The following is a 19,897-nucleotide window of genomic DNA, read 5'->3' as shown; positions in this document are numbered from 1 at the left end:
TATTGAAGTAGTTCTACCTCACCTGCAATGATCAGTGATTCAGTCACAGTCAATATAGAAAAGAAGCATAGTTTTCTATTTACAAAATGGGCAGATGACAGTAGGAAAAGAAATTCATGGAAATCCCAGTATATAGTTTCCCCTTTCCAATTGGAATGATGGCTAACCATTTATGTTTAGCATGATGGGCATAATAGTTGGACTAGGACGGCCCAGTTTCTAGTCTATCCAGTCTGTCCAAGCTACTTCACAGCCATGATTTTTTTTGGGGGGGGGCGGGGGAGGCAGAGGAGGAGAAGTGTAATATCACTGGAAGTCAGACAGCACAGATATTTAATAATTCATTACTATTGGTATTACTCTGTGCTGTCTTGAGCATCTGGGAATAAGGTGATAACAAGCAAGCAATGCACCTCAGTGGAAATGAAATTAAAAATGAGTTAATAACATGGAATTGACTCTTCCTTAAAAAGGGAAACAACCCATTTGACTAATATCCAGTAAGTATAGCTATGTGATTTTTGCCATTCAAAACTTTGTCTAAGCTTGAACTTTTAGCTGGCATTTTGTCAGACATATAATAAAAAGTGATATGTCTCTAATGGAGGGTAGTGAAATATATTTAAAATATATAATTGCATATTGTACAGTTTTCACTGTTCTTATTAAACTTTGGTTCTGAGAAATTACTTCTCCACAGACATCCAGAGATAAGACACTTCATAAGTACAGAATTGGAAAAATTAAAGTGGTTTTGTCATTTGCCCCAGATTAGTTCATTAATAATTATTTGACATTCAATTACAACCAAATTATGCCTGCTCTCACATTCCCTCTCTAAAGCTAATAATAATAGAAACTCCAAGATTCTTTATTATGTCCAGCAGTTCAATGCTGCACACTTGAAAGTAATAATACAGTTTTCTGCTTTGTTGATGCTGCAAACTGTCTTTCCACTCAGTTTATTCACACCATGCACTATTGTCAGTGAACAGCTAAATTACTATTTGGAGAAGTTCACAAGCAGAGAATAGCCCTGCTGGAGGAGCAACCCCATCTTAGTCTAGCATTTTGTTTCTCACATTTTGTCCGTTGTCTTTGGGCTGCTCAAAAGCAAGATATGAAGACATATTTCCATCTTGTCCTGCTGACCCAATTTGGAAGAAACCGTGAGTCTTTCAAGACCAATAGCCTTGTCTCCATAAATTCACCCAATTCCATTTTAAAAACTGTTCAAATTATCGGCCCTGTGTTAATGAATGTCACAAGTTAATTATATGTTATGTGCAGAACATATTATGAGTGTATTAAGAACCTTAAAATCTCTATTTAAACAAAAGAGTCCTATGAGATAACCTTCCACTTAAAACAAATGGCATATTAAAGAGTTCTGTTCATCAAAGCCCGCTGGGAGGCTAATATTTATATTACGCAGAGTTTTAAAGGAAGAAACTGCAGTTGCCCGGTAGAGTTTTTGTACTGTATTCAGAAGTTGTAGGTTCAAAGCTTGACCACTCCAAATTAGGGGACTGGAGGCTAAAACATATAAAGAATGGTTGCTGGAATTGGCTATGTCTAGTTTAATAAAAAGAAAGACTAGGGGTGACATGATAGCAGTGTTCCAATATCTCAGGTGTTGCCACAAAGTAGAGGGAGTCAAGTTATTATCCAAAGCAGGGGTCGCCAACCTTTTGGACCTCAGGGACCACCAAACTCATAATTTTAAATCCCGTGGACCAGAGACCCTGGGAAAATCCCAAAAAAAGTCTGCAGGAAAATTCGCCACCCTGTTTTCCTATCGATTGATCATTCTTTATTTGGGATCGCAGGATACCATCTCCAGCTCCGTTATCAGAGAGAGAGAGAGAGAGAGAGAGAGAGAGAGAGAGAGGGAGAGAGAGAGAGAGACTTTTGGCTTCATGCAAGGAAAGCAGCAGAAGCAGCAGAAGTCTTTCTCTCCCCCAGATGCCACCAGAAATCAGTCTTTGTGAGACTTGTTGTGCCGGCGCAGCCTCTTGGAACAGGATGCCTTGCAGGGTCCCAAAGACTCATTTCTGGTGGAGTTTGGGGGAGAGAAAATAAGACTTTTGCTGCTTTCCTTGCGTGTAGCCAAAAGCAGAAGAAGAAAGAAGTGGAAAGAAGCAGCCTGATGACCAGGAGAAACACAGTGGGGCGAGTGAGGCAAATTCCCTCCCTCCATCCTTTTCCCCCTCCCCTCACTACCTTGTGTTATTCACAATGCAAGCGACACAAGCCTTGTGTTCCCACAGGCCATGTGGGCGGCTCAGCCTTGTGTTTCTGCGCAGCCTGGATTAATTGCTTTGGGGGTGCTTTGGGGGAAACATTTCTCTGCGGACCATCAAAATTTTCTCATGGACCACCAGTGGTCCCCGGCCCACTGGTTGGTGACCACTGATCCAAAGCACCTGAGGGCAGGACAAGAAACAATAGATGGAAGCTAATCAAGGAGAGAAGCAACCTAGAATTAAGGAGAAATTTCCTGACAGTTGGAACAGTTAATCAGTGGAACAACTTGCCTCCAGAAGTTGTGAATGCTCCAACACTGGAAGTTTTAAATAAGAGATTGGATAACTATTTGTCTGAAGTGGTGTAAGGTTTCCTGCCTAAGCAGGGGGTTGGACTAGAAGACCTCCAGGGTCCCTTCCAACCTTGTTATTCTAAGGCTGAAAAGACTTCGTACAAGGTGGTGCTATTGTCAATATAAATTTCAATATTTCTGTCCAAAATGTATAAAAGGAAGAAAAGGGGCTAAATTCTGTATTGTGATTTAATCATTTTTATGATTGCTCACCACCAACAATCACTGGTTTGAGATGGGCAGTTATACAAATTAAATGAATTAATTAGAAATAAATAAATGCTGTTCCACCAAAAGGAGCCATAGATGAGAAGGCTTATTTCCACAATCCCTGATTCCTTGAAAGAAAGCATGCAGAGCCTGCCTATTCTACCAAACCTTATTGAACTGGGAAGAGGATGTGGTCCCACAGATTTCCAGGGTCTAGAAATGATTGTATATGTAATGAATACACACAAACACACACACATGCACACCTTAGGCACCTCAAAGCTTAAGTGCAACAACTTTACACTCAATTTTTAATTTGAAAGCATTGCCAGGGAAAAGTCCTCTTTCATCAGATTGAATTAGAAACTATTAGGAAAAACTGTAGAACGTTTTAGGTGAGAGGAAATAATTTTGATAAGGAAAGAAGCCAATTCTGTGCTCCAGAGCTGATGAGAGAAGCCCACCGTTTTAATTTCTCACTTTATTTCTGACGGAGACCTTGGGGAAAAGAGGAAGCTGCTTCTGGCAATAGGAATCTCATTTCCAATATCCAAATCAGTGTGTCTGTCCTCCCTTGCCCAACTACTGAAATTTTTACCACTCCCAAAATGGATAGAAATGAGGAAGAGTGTAGTCACTGGAACAATCTGCAAATAGGTAGGCTTAATTTCCCCAAATAAGTTGGATCTTATTCAAAGAATCTGGGTAATAGTCATCAGTCTGTGGGTATAGGATACCAACTTCAGCTCTATAGTTTAAGATGTGAATAGCTTAAAACTAGTTCCGTTTGTTTTCTAACACTGCAGGAAAGTGGACTTGGATTCCCCAAAGTGTAACTTTCCTGCCTGCCTGTAATCATTGGGGCTCATTGGAGTACTCTAACTTTGGAGCACCCTGACAGAAGATATAATTGCTTTGTTAATCTAGTAATGAATTTTTAATGTTTTTTCTCTTTTGTTTCTGTAAGGTTTCTGGAAAACTATGCTGAGTGGTGGCATAGAACGTTCAAAAATAAATGGCTTCATAATACTAAATTGTTACTAATGTAGAAAAAAGGTCAAAAAGCATTATAGTTGCTGGAGGAAAGCTGTCTGAAATTTGAATCTTCTTTAGTTATTATTTAGTGTAGGATCTGCTAAAGCATTTTGGACAGATGGCTATTAAATCTCTGTTTGAAGGCCACCAATTAAGGGGAACACAAGCACTTCGTGAGGCAACCTAATCTATTGGTTGACTGCTCTTAGCATCAAGAAATGCTTCCTTAATTTGTCTTCTTAATGTTTCAATTTTGACCCTGCCTTTCAGAACAACAGAGAACAGGAGAAAGAACTACCTCCTCCTCTGTGTAAGGATATACAGTGCTCCAAGTGGGGCTTGACCAAGGCAAAGTTAAATGTAATAGTTACTTCCCTCATCTGGACCTTATCTGATCAAGTAAGCTCAGTGAGCACAAAGATCCCCTCATTTCAATCCTGAGCTACAAACATTCTCCTTTATTGATCCCCAAATGTGTTTACCTTTTTAGTATCTGCATCACACTGTTAGTTCATAGACTCCAAAAATATTCAACTTGGCATTTATAGAACATCTTTTCACATATATTAGTAGCAAGCTAGAACTTCCCCAGCCTGTATTTGTACCTTTTGTGTTTTTTTTCTCCAGAGGTGCAGGACTTTACATTTGAACCATTGTTCCAACTTAGCTGTTTTGAAATCACTTATTTCTTTCTAATGTGTTAACAACTCTTTCTTGTTGGGTCATCTGCAAATTTAATATTTCATTTAGAATGTTAAACACAGGGACCAGGATAAAGCTCTTGAAGCACTTCACTTGTTACTGCTTCTGAACTGATCTGGAACAGTTTGCGAGTGCTTTCTAGGTCAGTTTTTTTCAAACTTGGCAATTTTACAATATGTAGACTTCAACCCCCAAATTTCCCTATGCTGGCTGGAGAATTCTGGGGGTTGAAGACCACACATCCTAAAGTTGTCAAGTTTTTTTGGGGGGGGTAGGGAACCTGCACTAGGTGAGTCATTGAGTCTGTTATGAATCCATCTAACAGTTCAATCACCTGGCCCATATTTAACATTTCAAAAATGAAAATTTCATGAGAAGCCTTGGCTGAATTCTTTGTCAAACCACATTATATCTACTGCATTCCCCCCAATCTATTAAGCTTACAGCTTTGTCAATAAAAGTTTGGTAATAGATATGTGAAGCAATGAAAAAAGATGCACATAAAAATGAAAGTGTTAAAATAAGTAGACAATCCTCTGTAGAAATTTCAGAAAAAGACCCTAAGCTTACCACTTATAAAAATTATGGGATAAATTGGAGAAATTTGAAGGAGCAGAATTTAAAGAGTACCTCCACAAAAAATATAGGTGAAACTAATAACATTTCTGTAAGATAAACTAGACTCAGTTGGGTTAAACATTATCCCTTATGAGAGGTTAGTTTGCTCTGTACTAATTAGGTTTGTGCTCTGAAAAAGAAATAAACCATAACAAACCTATAAAAACCCAGTAATATCTGACAGCACTGTCAGTTTAAGACACAGTCTTCATTTCCACATTTCTTTAAAATGATTACATTCGAGGGTGAAGATTCATTCTCCGAGCTTGTGGGTTGGTTTCCAAATGTTTCATTACCAGATTACGTAACATGTTCGGTGGAATTTAGGGGATGTCAGTGTTCTTCTGTTTATAAGGGCTTCGTTTGGTCAGAAGGTGATTACATTTGTGTGATTTATTTATTTTTTAAAAATAATTTCTTACATTTTAATTGAGATTTATAACCACACTTTTCTCTTGGATTGAGCCTAGTATAGAATGAAGGTATTTCATGACTCTTAGTATCTTTTTATGCATTGCTTTCTGCCTGAGTTTACACTGATTTGCTGTTTTGTTCCATGAAACACATTAATATTCCAACCCCTTGAAATGAGTTGGTAATGGTCCTCTAGCAGCTTCAACTGACCTTAAATGTGCTGAAGAAATGACAGCAGATGGAAGAGGGTTTTTTTTAATCCCTCTTTTCTTCCTGACAGTCAGTCCCAGTGAATCTGTGCAAAGATTTACCTGGAAGGGTCAAATTAATATCCTTGCTTAGAAAGATTCTTCCCAATCTGGAATACTAATTTATGTTGGTACTGCAACATCTAGAGTTCCCAACCAAAATTGTGTACTCCCTCTTTTAATATATATGCAGATTCATTACTTCTAGAAATAGTTTGCTTTATCCAAACAATAATTTGCATTCCCTTTGTTGATTTATTGCGCTAATGAATTTCTTAGTCTGCTTTTAACACTGCCGTCTTGCAAATCAGTATTAGAAAACAATCCAAGTCAGGTGTTTTGTTTCCTGATTTGCAGGGTGCAAGAAGCCATAGTTTGCAGGGTCAAACAAAACAGCCAATTGGAAGATGTCCTAAATTAGGATGGAAAGCAAGAAATTAGCATAAGAGGAAAGAAAAGGAGGAGGACACAGGAACCTGGCCAAATTGGTGTTTAATTTTACATTTGTTCCAGATATTCTCTGCTAACTGAGTGGGTATAAGAATTAACCCTTTGATTCACATACTAAATGCTACAGTGATGTAATATATATGAAAGAGGCATGGTTTGTTTTTAATCTCTTGACTTATTCTTGACTTATTTTGTGTGCCACCCAAAATTCTAACTTCTAAAAAGGGGAGATAAAAAAAGCAGGAACTAAACAACCCAGACTTAATGTTTTCATTGTCCATACAACTGAACTTAAAAAATATAGTATTATTTCTTTGCTTTCAACTGAATTCAGTTAGTTATGGTTTGTAAAACATGGCCTAGAACTTAGTGGCCTGGGGGGACAAACTGCATCTTTGCATGATGTGGAAACGTAGCCATGATTGTGCACACGTTTTCCATTATGAAATATTATATGACTGATAATTTGGTTCTCCACACACATTAACATAGAAGGCTGTTTTCAAGTTTGATGTCAGCCCTCCAAGGTAGACAGGGCCAAGAAATGGGCACAGCAAAGATTACAGGAATGTTGAATAATAGAACCTTGAAAACCTGTCCAATCTTCTCTCTCTTTCATCTTCCACTAAAAAAAAATCCTTCCATTCCCGCCAATTTCACAACTGATGAAGCTTCTTAGATGAGAAGCAAAACATCATCTTCTTCCTAAAACAAAAGTCCAGTTGCCTTTTGAAAAAAGCACCTTTGAGACAACTATGACCTGGATGACTGAGAATCTCCATAGACAATATCAAAATCTATAAGTCTTCTCTTAATGGCTCATTCAATCTTTCTCTTTTCCCAAGGTCAGCTATAAAACAGTATTTCTTAAACCTCTTCTTCTCAGAACCCCTTCCCACTTTTAAAAATGACAGAGGACCCCAAAAGAGCTTTGATTTATATGAGTTCTATTTACTATGTTAAAGATTAAAATGGACATATTTCCTGCCACTACCACTTCTCATGATTCTTTGATAGATTTTAATATTGTATTGTTTTTAAACTTGGACTGGCAAATAATTTTGGTTTCATGGACACCTGAGAGGATTTGGGGGGACCCACAGAGGTCATAGGAGCACACTTTATGAAATAAAGCAAAATAGTGAGATTGTCAACTCAAGCAAAACTCAGGCTAAATTGGTAAGGAATTCCTCCTGATCTTGATTTCCTATGCATTTAGAAACATTCCTGACTATTGTCAGAACAAGTTTTCTGCATGAAGTATTTGTGAGAGTTTTAACGTGAGAGCACATCCAGAAGGGAGCAACAAAGATGGTGAATATCTGGGAGGAAAAATATAACAGAATAACAGAGTTGGAAGGAACCTTGGAGGTATTCTAGTCCAATCCATTGCTCAGGCAGGAACCCCTATATCAAAGGTCTCCAAACTTGGCAACTTTAAGACTTGTGGTCCACAAGTCTTAAAGTTGCCAAGTTTGGGGACCCCTGCCCTATACTATTTCAGACAGGTGTTTGTCCAATCTCTTCTTAAAAACTTTCAGTGCTGGAGCATTCATAACTCCTATAAGCGAGTTGTTCTGCTGATTAATTGTTCTGACAGGAAATTTCTCCTTAGTTCTAGGTTGCTTCTCTCCTTGATTAGTTTCCATCCATTGCTTCTTGTCCTGCCTTCAAGTGCTTTGGAGAATAGATTGATCCTGTTTTCTCTGTGGCAGCCCCTTAGATATTGGAACTGCTAAGAAATGTTGAAGTTGCAGTATTAGATATATGTTGAAGACAGAAGAAAAGACTGCAGGGAGACATGACAGCTGACTTCAGGTCTCTGAAGAGTTTTCATGAAGAAGGAAGAACTGTTTATTGTTAGTCCAGAAGACAAGAGACAGCAGAGGAAATGATAGCTGGCATCAGAAACACTTCCTGAACTCTTAGCATGCCTTACCTTGCTGAAGAAGGGGAGACGAATGGGAAGACAGCTTGTAAAATTTATAGATAAAACTTAGTAGTGAAGTTGGTAGTATGGAGAAAGTGTGGGAGGATTGTAAATGGAATACAACTTTACCTGAAGCCTCTAAAAATCATCTGTGAATAAGGAAACCTTCGCAGATGTGGGTGTTGTTCAGTGGTACCTTCTTTCAAGGAATTGAGCATTGGTTGTCTTTGTAGGGGTAGCAAAGGTTTTTAATTAGGCATGGAATCTTGAGTTTAAATTTCTGTTCAGGTGTATTTGTAATATTGAAGGTATTTTACAATCCTAAATTATGGCCATGGCAAACATGAACAAATTATGAGTTTTCTAGCTCTAATTTCCCAGGTTACTTTTGATCATCTCAGCTAACGTTTTGGCTTTATCCAGAACATATGGAATCATTTCCAAACAAACACTAGACAACGGTTATTCTTTTTTCCTAAGAGCATGTGGGATTTATGTGGGCCCAGAAACATCTTACGGCTAATTTAGAAATGGTATGCTAATTTCCCATATCACAAATTATGAATTAAAAGACTAAGTACAGGTAATCCTTGACTTACAACCTCGATAGAGCCCAAAATTTCTATTGCTAAGCGAGACATTTGTTAAGTGAATTTTATGCCCATTTTCTTGCCACAGTTGTTAAATGAATCACTGTAGTTGCTAAGATAGTAACATGGTTGTTAAGTGAATCTGACTTCCTCATTGATTTTGCTTGTCAAAAGGTCACAAAAACTGATCACGTGACCCCTGGGACACTGCAACCATCATAAATATGAGTCAGTTGCCAAGCGTCCAATTTTTGATCATGTGGCCAAGGGATGCTGCAACAGTCATTAGTGTGAAAAACTGTCATAAATCATTTTTCAGTGCCATTGTAATTTCTAACAGTCACTAAATGAACTGTTGTATGTCAAGGATTATCTGCACTTAAAAACAGGGTTGCCGAGCTGGTACCATGTTGGATATGCAGACATGTAAGTTACTCTTGCTTGCCTGATGACCTTGATTCAGATACTGACTGTCACTGACTTATCAGACAGTATTGTAAGAGCTGTGGTGGTGCAGTGGTTACAATGCAGTATTGCCGGCTAACTCTGCTCTCCCAGTGCCAGGAGTTCGATTCCTTCAATCCTGGCCGGCTCAAGGTTGACTCAGCTTTCCATCCTTCTGAGGATGGAAGGTAAAATGAGGTCCTCATGGGTAAAATAAGGACTCAGATGGTTGGGGGGGCAATATGGTGACTCTGTAAATCGCTTAGAGAGGGTCTGTAAAGGACTGTGAAGCGGTATATAAGTCTTAAGTGCTATTGCTATTGTTGTAAAGGTAACATTGCAGGAGAATAGCAGTGTTGCTGAGAATCATAGGTGGTCCCTGGACTTCTTGAAGGACAGAGATGGTTTGTTCTTTTTTTTCTTACACAACAAAGATTTACCTTTGCTAATGGTCTTTTTTATCCGTACAATTACGAGAATCAGAAATTTATCTAGTCCTTTGTAACTAATCATACTTTTAATGATTATTTAGTCCTCCCCCCCCCACCCTTTTTAATAATGGTCTTGTTTTGGCTGTCCCTGGAAAAAAAAAATTCTGGTAAGCTGAAAACGCAGTGGGGTTTATTTCACATTATGAGATCCCTCTCAGTACCCAGTTAGCTGGGTCTTTTTTGATGCAGTGCTGGTTTTCAAGATTTCCCTCCCATCCTATTATATTTGACTAAGCAGCAGAAAGCCTCCCCGCTTTCCCTCCAACCTCCCCTCCCAGTATCAGACCAGAGGAAGGTTTGCAAGTTTAGTAGATGCAGCCCACATAACCTCTCATACGTTTCCGTAGCGTGAAGTAGCAGTAAATTGCATCTTTCCCTGCTGTTGTCGCCAAAGGATTGTGTGCCTGATTTGTGGGCATAGAGAGGAGTACCGTTTCATGTCAAAAGGTGCTGGCTTTCAGGAGGAGTTTGCTCCGTCTTAGAAGTTGAAGGAAGGTGTATTTGGCAATACGTGTAGGGTATTGTTTTCTGAACTGCTGGCCGTGTCAGACCGACACCGAATGCAAGAGAAAAGTATTGGCTTTGAGGTCAAGCATTGTTTGCATGTGTTGCAAATGGTTTCCCCGGGAAACAGTAGATCTGCCCTCCAAGCTTACTGCAGCATCTTCCGAACAGCATCTTGTCTCTAGACACAACAGAGAGGTACCTTTTGATATTGGGGGGGAGGGGGGGCAACCAAAAACAATCTGGAGGGAAAATGCAGAGAAGAGACCATAACATCTGCGAGTGGACGTTTCCAGAGAATGAAGAAACATACATCGAGAGTGGCACCGTTAGAACCTTTCAGTCTTTCCACATTAAATTCACCTAGATCAGACGGTAAATGCAATTTTATTTTCCTCCTATGTTATCCTTACCTAAAGAAAGGAATTAGCTGCCGTTCTGTTTTCTCTCTCTCTCTTTCTCTTTTTTTTTTCATTTTTCTTTTTGAGCCCATCTCTTCCTTTGAAAGATGACGGAAGACCATTTGTAAAATGTTTGAAAATGTAACTAAAAGATTTTTTTTTAAAAAAAAAAATTGTGATTAACAGCCCCCTAATGTCTGGCTTTTATGGTGTATAAAAACTGTTTTATGGGGGAAAAGAGATTCAGCGGAGGGAGGAAAAGTTGGTTGCCTTTCATTGTTAGTTTGCGAAGTACGAAACCAGCTCTCCCAGTCTGCCTGTGTCATCCAATAGTATTTCAGTATAAAATCTTTCCATTTTTCTCTGTTTGAAATGCTGCATTGTGTCACGACAATCTCTGAGGATGAGCTGCTTATTTGGAGGGTTTGTAGTTTAAAATAGTATTAATTTGAAGTGGGGGGGGGGGGAATCAAGACGTCTTCCTTCAACAACCTAGCAATCAATGACTTTAATGCTGCTCTAAATCTGAAGGCAGGCGATTACTCAGAGGAGCGGGGAGATTTCATCCAGCAGGTACTTTCTATATCACCTGTTTGCAGGTGTGTCTATTGGTTATGCTTATTAGTCCTCTCACTGCTCTTTTTACCACACAGTTGCAGACTTCTCTAAAGGAGGATTGTCCTTCAATGCCAGAGATTTGAGCAATTTTGACAGGAAGAGAGGCAGTCAAATATCACTTAAAGCAGTGTTGGCAATTACTGACAATGGGTTCGTATTCATAGTTGGGCTTTTGGCATAGGATCAAGTTGGCATTGTTTTTGCTCAGGGATCCATTTTCCCCTTTAAAGTTGCTCCCCTATCCGCAGCAAGGAAGTGTCCCTTGACTGTAATTGCTGCAACAGTGAGTACCATGAGCAATGTTCTAGAGAGGCTAAATATAAGATGACATGGTGGATTTACATAAATGTAGTACAGAACTCATAATCCATAGGATTCCCTGGTGGCTGAAGTTAAAACTGGTTTTCCCAGATGTGAAGTAGGGATGAAAGCAAATATATCAAAGATGCTGGACCAGGGAGGACTGTAGTAAAATTTAGAGAGAGAAGCTTATGTAAACTTTTAAAAAAATGCTTAACATTAAGAAAAGCAAAGAAAGTCTAGCACATAGGAAGGAACTTGAGCTAGTTCTTCATCAGGATGAACACACACATATGTTGATTCTTATACTTTTTAATTAGAATTATTTATCAAACAGGGGACAAAGTTTTTATTAAAGTCCGTGAAGGTAAATATATAAATTTTGAATCATCAGCACAAAAATAATTGTAATAATTAAAATTGAACTTTTCACCAGCATCGGTGCCACAGAGTCATTCAGGATACTTCCAGTTCAAACTTAAAAACAGAGCCTGGTTTACAGCATTGGGGTTTGTTTGTTTTTGTGACAAGCACAACTCATAGCTAGTTAATTTGTATTGCAAGCAATGATTTGCTAAAAGCAATGAGATAACGGAGTAAACTGTACTGTTCATAGAAGGTGAAAAAAGGAAGCATAGTCCCAAGATTCTTCCAGAATAAAAATTATTCTAGGGTTCCATGTTATGTCTGATTAAAATAAATGAGCATCATACTTACACCAGATATGAAAGGTTCCGGGTTAGTTTTGGTCTTGAGTTTTAAAATGGGTTTTGATTTTTAAAGTTCATGATAATTGTGATTTAATTCTTCCTTCTTACGTGGTCACATTATTATATGAGGTCCTGTTTTATTTAACGTCAGTGCCACCTCAGTAAAATGCAGGCAGGGCCTTGCTTGCTGTTGCTCCAAGGGTTGTAAATTCTCTGGAGAAGCACAAGCCTGGTCAGGATTTAGAAGAAGAAATAACTTCAGTAGCTGAATCTTTTGGACTGGTAAGGTTTGATAGCTTCCAAGTAAATTTTAAGATTTTTAAAGGAGAAAATGGCATTAAAAATGATATTCTTAAATAGAGGGATCTTAAAGTTGTTAAATAAATTGGTCCTTATAGCATCTCTGCAATATAACCTAGAATTGTGTAATTTAAAGATTTTATGTAGAAATAAAAAAAGAAGGACAAATTGTGTGCTGCAATGATCCTCAGTCTTTTCTCCATTTGAACTGTGCTGTTTATGTCTGACTCTGCTAATTTCTTGGTCTGATGGGCAGACTAGCAAGAATTAGCACAGTGATGCCAGCAATTGCTTGCTAGATCAGACTTAGCCTATACTCATTTAGCTGACTGTACTGTTTCAAACAGTGGCCAGCTAGGCATCGGAGCAGGAGAAATAGAAAAGAAAGTGAGGGCAGGCCACAAGGACAGAAATAAGCACAGCTGCACATCTTTTTCAACTGCACCCATAACTCAAGGAGTTACTTGTAATAAAACAGAATAACATAGTTGGAGGGGACCTTAAAGGTCTTCTAGTCCAGTGGTCACCAATCAGTGGGCTGGGGACCACTGGTGGTCCATGAGAAAATTTTGGTGGTCTGCAAAGAAATGTCACCCTCAAAGCATCCCCCAAAGCAATTAATCCAGGCTGTGTGGGAACACAAGGCTGCACCGCCCACATGGCCCATTGGAACACAAGGCTTGCATCGCTTGCATTGCGAAAAACGTGAGGTAGTGAGGGGAGGGGGGAAAGGACGGAGGGGGGGGAACTTGCCCCACTCACCCCACACGCCTGGCCTAGCCACCAGGCTGCTTCTTTCCGCTTCTTTCTTCTTCTGCTTTTGGCTGCATGCAATGAAAGCAGCAAAAGTCTTTCTTTCTCTCCCCCAAACTCCACCAGAAATGAGTCTTTGGGACACTGCAATGCATCTTGCTCCAAGAAGCTGCACTGGTGCGACAAGTCTCACAAAGACTCAATTTCTGGCGGTGTTTGGGGAGAGAAAGAAAGACTTCTGCTGCTTTCCTTGCATGAAGCCAAAAGTCTCTCTCTCTCTCTTTCTCCCCCTGAGAACGGAGCTGGAGACGGTATCTTGTGATCCCAAATAAAGAATGATCAATCGGTAGGGAAACAAGGTGGGGAATTTTCCTGCAGACTTTTTGGGGGATTTTTCCAGGGTCTCTGGTTCGCGGGATTTAAAATTATGAGTTTGGTGGTCCCTGAGGTCCAAAAGGTTGGCGACTCCTGTTCTAGTCCAACCCCTGGCTGAAACAGGAGACCGCTAAATTGATTCATGATTATCCTGTTGTGGTGGATCCTAACAGATTTGTTAAAAAAATAAGTTGCACTGGAATCAGTGGAAAGGTAGGGGACTACAATATGGTGTTTATGGACCAAGGCAAGTTCTTTGTTGCTTTTGCCATCAAAACCTCCAGGAACTACAAAATATGTTCCTATACAAATAAGCATGATGGCCAATGCTTAATTCACAAAGCAAATGTCTTCCTTAAGTATGCAGCAGCCAAAAAGGAGGGATGAATGTCAGGGCAGAAATGTGTTGACAGAAATGGGAGCTTTTTGGTCAACAAGTTACCTTTAAATTGGGAAATGTGTTTTTACATAGCGTGCGATTTGACGAAAGTACAATAGAATCATAGGGTTGGAAATGGCCCTGAAAGTCTCCTGGTCCACTCCTCTATCCAGGCATTCTCTGACTATCCTGGACAAATGGCCAGCCAACCTTTGTTTGAAAACCTCTAGTGACAGAGCCCCTATACTTTTAGAAGCTGCTGTTCCTCTACTGAGTAGTTTTCACAGTCAGGAAATTATTCCTTATTTTAAGTTTAGATCTGCCTTTGTAAAGCTTCTGTGTTTCTCTCCTATCCCTTAGCCTTCTCTTCTGTAGGTTAAACTACCCCAGTTTTTTAAACCATTCTTTACAGATTTTAATCTTCAAGCCCCTTATCATCTTTGTTGTTGCTCTTTGCATTCTTTCTTGTGGACACAATATTGCATTCCTTCTTGTGGACACAATATTCCAGGTACCCTTCAACCAAAACAGAACTATTACTCCCCGTGATCTTAACATGAAACTTTTCTTGATGCAGCTTAAATGATGCAAAGGGTCTTTTGGAAGCTACAGCACACTATTGCATAACTCGTGCTGTACCAAGACAACCAATCATTCTCCTTAACATAGCTTGATTATGTTCTGCTTTAGAACTCGATGTGCTTGCCCTTTAGGAATTATTTTTCAAGTAATTCACTCAAACTTATAATTACCATAGTTAGAGTAGGAAGTAAAAAGGATCTAGAAAAAGACCATTGAAAACTACTTCCATACTGTTTCCAAGAAGACTGCATGAATTATATGTTTATGAAGCAATGGGCACTAAGTTTAGGTAAAAAAGACCTCTCCTTTTCCATTTGGTGTGTGTGTGTGTGTGTGTGTGTGTGTGTGTGTGTGTACCCTGTTTCCCTGAAAATACGACCTGCCCTGAAAGTAAGTCTTAGCTTCATTTTTACATGTGCACCCAATATAAGCCCTACCCCCAAAATAAGACCTAATTAAGATCCTGCCCACTCCAGAGTGCATGGGTAAAAATTAAGCTAGGGTGGGGATGCGGGGGAGAGTGGAGCTGCCCTACTACTTACCTTTGGACATTTGTAGCCAGGCCTTGCACAGCCTGACTTGCTGGCCCATTGCTTCTGCAGCCAGCAAGGCTGGCAAGGCTTTCCTAAAGGCCTCTGTAGCTGATTGATCTGGAGCTCTGTTATTGGCTGCAGAGGCCTTCAGGAAAGCCTTGCCGGCGGCAGAAGAAGAAATTCCTGAAGGCCTCTGACAGCAAAAAGGAGGCCGGGGGTAACGTGCACAAGTGAGGTTAGTCAGTGGATGACATCCCTCGAAAATAAGACCTGGTGCCTTTTTTGGTGGCAAAAAAATATATAAGACAGGGTCTTATCTTTGGGGAAATATGGTGTGTGTATGTGTGTATATGTGTGTATTGTACAAATATATAAATTGAGACAGGGCAAAGGAATTTCTCTTTTACAGGTAGTCCTTAATTTACAACAGATCATTTAGTGACTGTTCAAAGTTACAATGGCACTGAAAAAAATGACTTATAACAATTTTTCACATTTACGACCGTCACAGTATCCCCATAGTCAGGTGATCAAAAATCAGATAATTGGTGACTGGCATGTATTTATGACGGTTGCAGTGTCCTGGGGTCAGGGGATCCTCTTTTGTGACCTTCTGCCAAGCAAAATCAGTGGAGAAGCCAAATTCACTTAACAGCTGTGTTACTAACTTAACAACTGCAGTGATTTGCTTAACAATTGTGACAAGAAAGGTCATAAAATGGAGCTAAATTCACTTAACAATGGTCTTGCTTAACAACAGAAATTTTGGGCTCAACTGCAGCCATACATACTCCTTCTGTCCATAGAGTGGCTGCCTCAGTAGCTGAAATGTACAGTCTACTATGCCATCATGTAGTTTGCTTGTTTATGGTTTTCCGAATCTATTTTATGTTCTTCACTAAAATGATGTTAAGCAAATCAAGAGTTACACAGAACTCAGAAACCCCAGAGAATTTCAAGACGAATGGCTTAAGCTGAGAGGACATAACCTAGTGTTTTTCATGCATTCCAAATTCCAGCTGTTTGTTAACAATCAAGTAGCAAATTGTCTATATCAGTTTTCTATGCTCCTGATGGATGACTGAAAAGTCAACTGCTTTTTCTGGCCTTGACGACACTTTCGTTGTCAGTACAAACTGCCATGTGACTCCCAGAGGGCCGGGAGTAATAGGGAGCATAGGATTAAGAAAAGTTAGAAGTATGTGTTGGAATATGGTAGCTTACCTTGATGGTGAGAGCACATCCCTGCAACGGCTTGAGTTAGGGTAGTTGAAAGAGTTTTCCAGGGTTTTCCAAAAAAGCTATGATGAAATATTCATAAGCACTTGCTCTTCAAACATCAAAGAAGAAGGTTGCTAGAGAAATCAGAATCTCTAAAGTAATGACATTTTCCTAAGAGCAGTCTGGAGGCCCTTTGCTGTTTTGGACATAGAAGACAAGGGTTGGGGGAAAGATTGACATCATTTGTCCTGGATTTGTAAATATCTAAGATTGTTCTGCATGTGAAAGGGGGGAAATGAACTACTACACAGCTCAGACAACTGGTTCGATGTTTGCTAATCTTGCATTATCTCATCGTTTCCAGTTCCTCCTGAGCTGAATTCTCTTGAAGCACATATCACTTACTACCTTTGCAATTCTCAGTGTAAATGCAAACTTTCTTTTTTAATTATGTGGACATTCTTTGCAGATCAACTTTAAATTGGCTTTACTTGCTTTTTTAAAAAAGGAGGAAAGTAAGAAAAACCCAAGTTTTCTTTAGAATCCGCCTGTGTTGTCAGTTATGAATATATTTTGTTGCATCGGGAATTATGAGGAGGAGGATTTGCAAACCAACTCTTACAGTTGCAAACAGTGAGACACACAATACTCATAAAACAGGACCATTTTCTGAGTAGTAACTGTTATTCTAAAGATAAAGTCCTGGGAAGTGATTTGCTATTGACTTTTGGGATGTCTTCATTTTCCAGTCTAGCCTACTGAATAGTCCTCATCATGTCTTGCGGTAATGAATTCCACAGGTTAATTCTGTGCTGTATTTCCTTATGTCTTTTCTAAATCTCCTTTTAATCAGCTTGGTTGATATTAACACAAAACAGATATATGTATTATTCTCGAAGTTTAGGGAGATTATTATCTGTTAGTGTCCCATCTAGCCATGTCCAGTTCTATGAAGCTTTTCAAGAATCATTTGTTCTATCTTCTATTTAAATTCCACCCATCTTTTAGGATACTCATGGTAGAAAACGTTGGTTTTCTCCTCTTAGTCTCACATCACATTAACTTCACACTAGTCCTGTAAAGTGCATTATTCAAAGCCAGAGGTAGATAAATTTTTATGTGTTGTGCTTTTCTTTTCATTTTTTTCAGCCTCCAGAACCTGCAGAGGCTGTCCGTGAAGCCAAAATGTTCAACCTGTTTTTAAGTTTTATTTTTGGAAGTTTGGGATATTAACACAAAACAGATATATGTATTATTCTCGAAGTTTAGGGAGATTAAAAAAAACACCTTACTATGTCAAAAGGCAAAAATCACACCCTTTCCTTTCAAAAGAAAACTAGAACAAGGTTTATTAAACCTCCCAAGCATTGCACTGCGAAAAATGCTAACTTGCTATCAAATTGCTGAAATGCAATCCAGAGATATTTGGGAAAATTGCAAAAATGAGGTGGGGTATTGAGTGAGATCCAAGCACAGCTAAACTACATTAAGAAAATCTGTATTACCTAAAAACAATACTGTGAAAAGGAAGCAGCATTATTTTGGATTGTGGAGAGGTAGCTGTCTTGGTCTGTAGCAGGAAAAAAAGATAAAATATTTTCATAGTACATTAACAGCCCAAAGATGTAAGTATATTATAAGGTTTTGTAGTCCAGATTCTAGTTTTATCACAGACATGAAATCTGATGCCTTCTATTTACTCAGTATCTGAAAAATGGATGTTTTTGGTATCATTTTGGTGGGGTTTTGCCTGGCAAGCATTTTCAATAATATTAGATGGAAAGAGGTAACTTTGGTTTTGCCATTTCTTTTTAAAAATTTAAAGCTTTTGAATTAGAAAAGGAGATTACTCACTGGGTCTCTGTATGACTCTGCTTTCTCACTTTTTCTCCTTTTAGTCAGCCTTTACTAAGAATAGCTCTTTTTACCCTGTTTCTAAGTTAAGTAAGATTGAATGATTTGCTCAGACTGGATATAGCAGAATTATTCAGAGGTGTAATTTTTGTTTTGCTTTTCTACATGACATACTACAGGTAGTCCTCAACTTAGGACCACAGTTGAACTCAAATTTCTGTTGCAAGTAAGATAGCAATAGTACTTAGACTTATATACCACTTCACAGTGTTTTACAGCCCTCTCAAAGTGGCTTACAGAGTCAGTATATTGCCCGCAACTATCTGGGCCTTCATTTTACCCACCTCGGAAGGATGGAAGTCTGAGTCAACCTTGAGCCTGGTGGGATTTGAACTGCCAAATTGCAGGCAGCCGATAGTCAGCAGAAGTAGCTTGCAGTACTGCACTCTAACCACTGCGCCACCAAGGCTCTTTACTTATGAAACTGGAGTAACTGCAGCTATAAATACATCAGAGAAACCTCACCTGAACATCCACTTGGAGTCTTAACTGCCACAATGGAAAGAAATCAAGGATGATATATCTCTTTACCAGCTGTGCATGTGCAACACTCTATAACGCATGGACTGTCGTATATATAATAATTGCATGCACGATCCTCTAATCTGTTCTTTTCTACAGAAACCAATAACACTATTGCATCTGAGAACCCTTTTCTAATTCTTCCATTAACTTAATCATAACCACATTGATAGATAGGAGACAAAAAGAACAAATTTTGACTTTCCATTGCTACAAAATGCATTTTCTTTCATCCACATAGCAAGCAGTTTATTTTCAGTCGCACGTGTCTTTTAATGCTTCAAGATGTTTCGATAGAACAAAAGATGAGTCAATTGTCCGTCTCTTGCTTCTGGGAAGTTTACCCGCCAAACTGATGCAAACTCTTTCTTCTCAGGTGCCTCCCGATCCTCTGTCATCCGATGCAAGCCGGGAGCCAACTGCCCCAGCACACAGACTGGCCTCCGCAGGCAGCATTCCCCTTTATCCGCTGCTGAAGATTCTGCTGCTCCCATTCTAGAGCTGCAGAGTAGAAGTCCCTCTGGATTTTGTCGGCACAGCAGAGGAGAGAGGCAGGACAGATCAGGTAGGCTTACAATAGACTTGAGTAAAATGAAAATGAAATGTAATGGGGAGAAAACCAAGGTTTTAACACAACAACAACCAAAGGTACAAGTATGTCAGGGCTCCGGCAGTTACTCCCATTTAAATCATGAATCTCGAGCCAAACTTCCAAAACTTAAAAAGGATTTATTGGGACTTAACATGCTGGCATTGCCTGGGTGTAGCCAACTCTGAGACACACCCCCTGGGTGTATCATAATTCATATTCTCCAATGGAACACATCCACAGCCAAGAGTCATCAATCATGCTCTCCAGTTAGAATTTTGCACGGCAGAAACTTCAGTCATCTAGTTACTATCTTTGAAAACATTTATGGAATGCAGTTTCAGTTTTAGCAAGGGGGAGGTCAATGACAGCTAATAGTTGGGGGTTGGGGAAGACAGCCGCTTGACCACTCTATTCTCTTTGGGGGGGGGGGGGGGGGGGGGGCCTTTTCTGTGGGCAACTCTA

General features: G+C 39.4%; 1 protein-coding gene across 2 annotated transcripts in view; it reads left to right on the top strand.

Annotated features, from left to right (window-relative positions):
* Window positions 1–19,897, top strand: part of SLC35F4 (solute carrier family 35 member F4) — a 147,292-nt gene that overhangs the window by 103,253 nt on the left and 24,142 nt on the right. The window contains exons 1-2 of one of the 2 annotated variants that reach the window (XM_087952415.1): window positions 10,485–10,610; window positions 19,220–19,408. In XM_087952415.1, coding sequence (XP_087808541.1) covers window positions 10,535–10,610; window positions 19,220–19,408 — 265 coding nt within the window. In that variant the 5' untranslated portion in view covers window positions 10,485–10,534. Of the gene's footprint in view, window positions 1–10,484; window positions 10,611–19,219; window positions 19,409–19,897 lie in introns of those variants that run through there. The other variant, XM_026670072.2, reaches the window with a different exon arrangement.

This window comes from Notechis scutatus, chromosome 1, assembly GCF_049901735.1.
Source record: "Notechis scutatus isolate UNSWTSFEM ecotype Mainland chromosome 1, rNotScu1.2, whole genome shotgun sequence".
Classification (NCBI taxonomy): domain Eukaryota; kingdom Metazoa; phylum Chordata; class Lepidosauria; order Squamata; family Elapidae; genus Notechis; species Notechis scutatus.
This window is presented reverse-complemented; position numbering and strand designations above follow the sequence as displayed.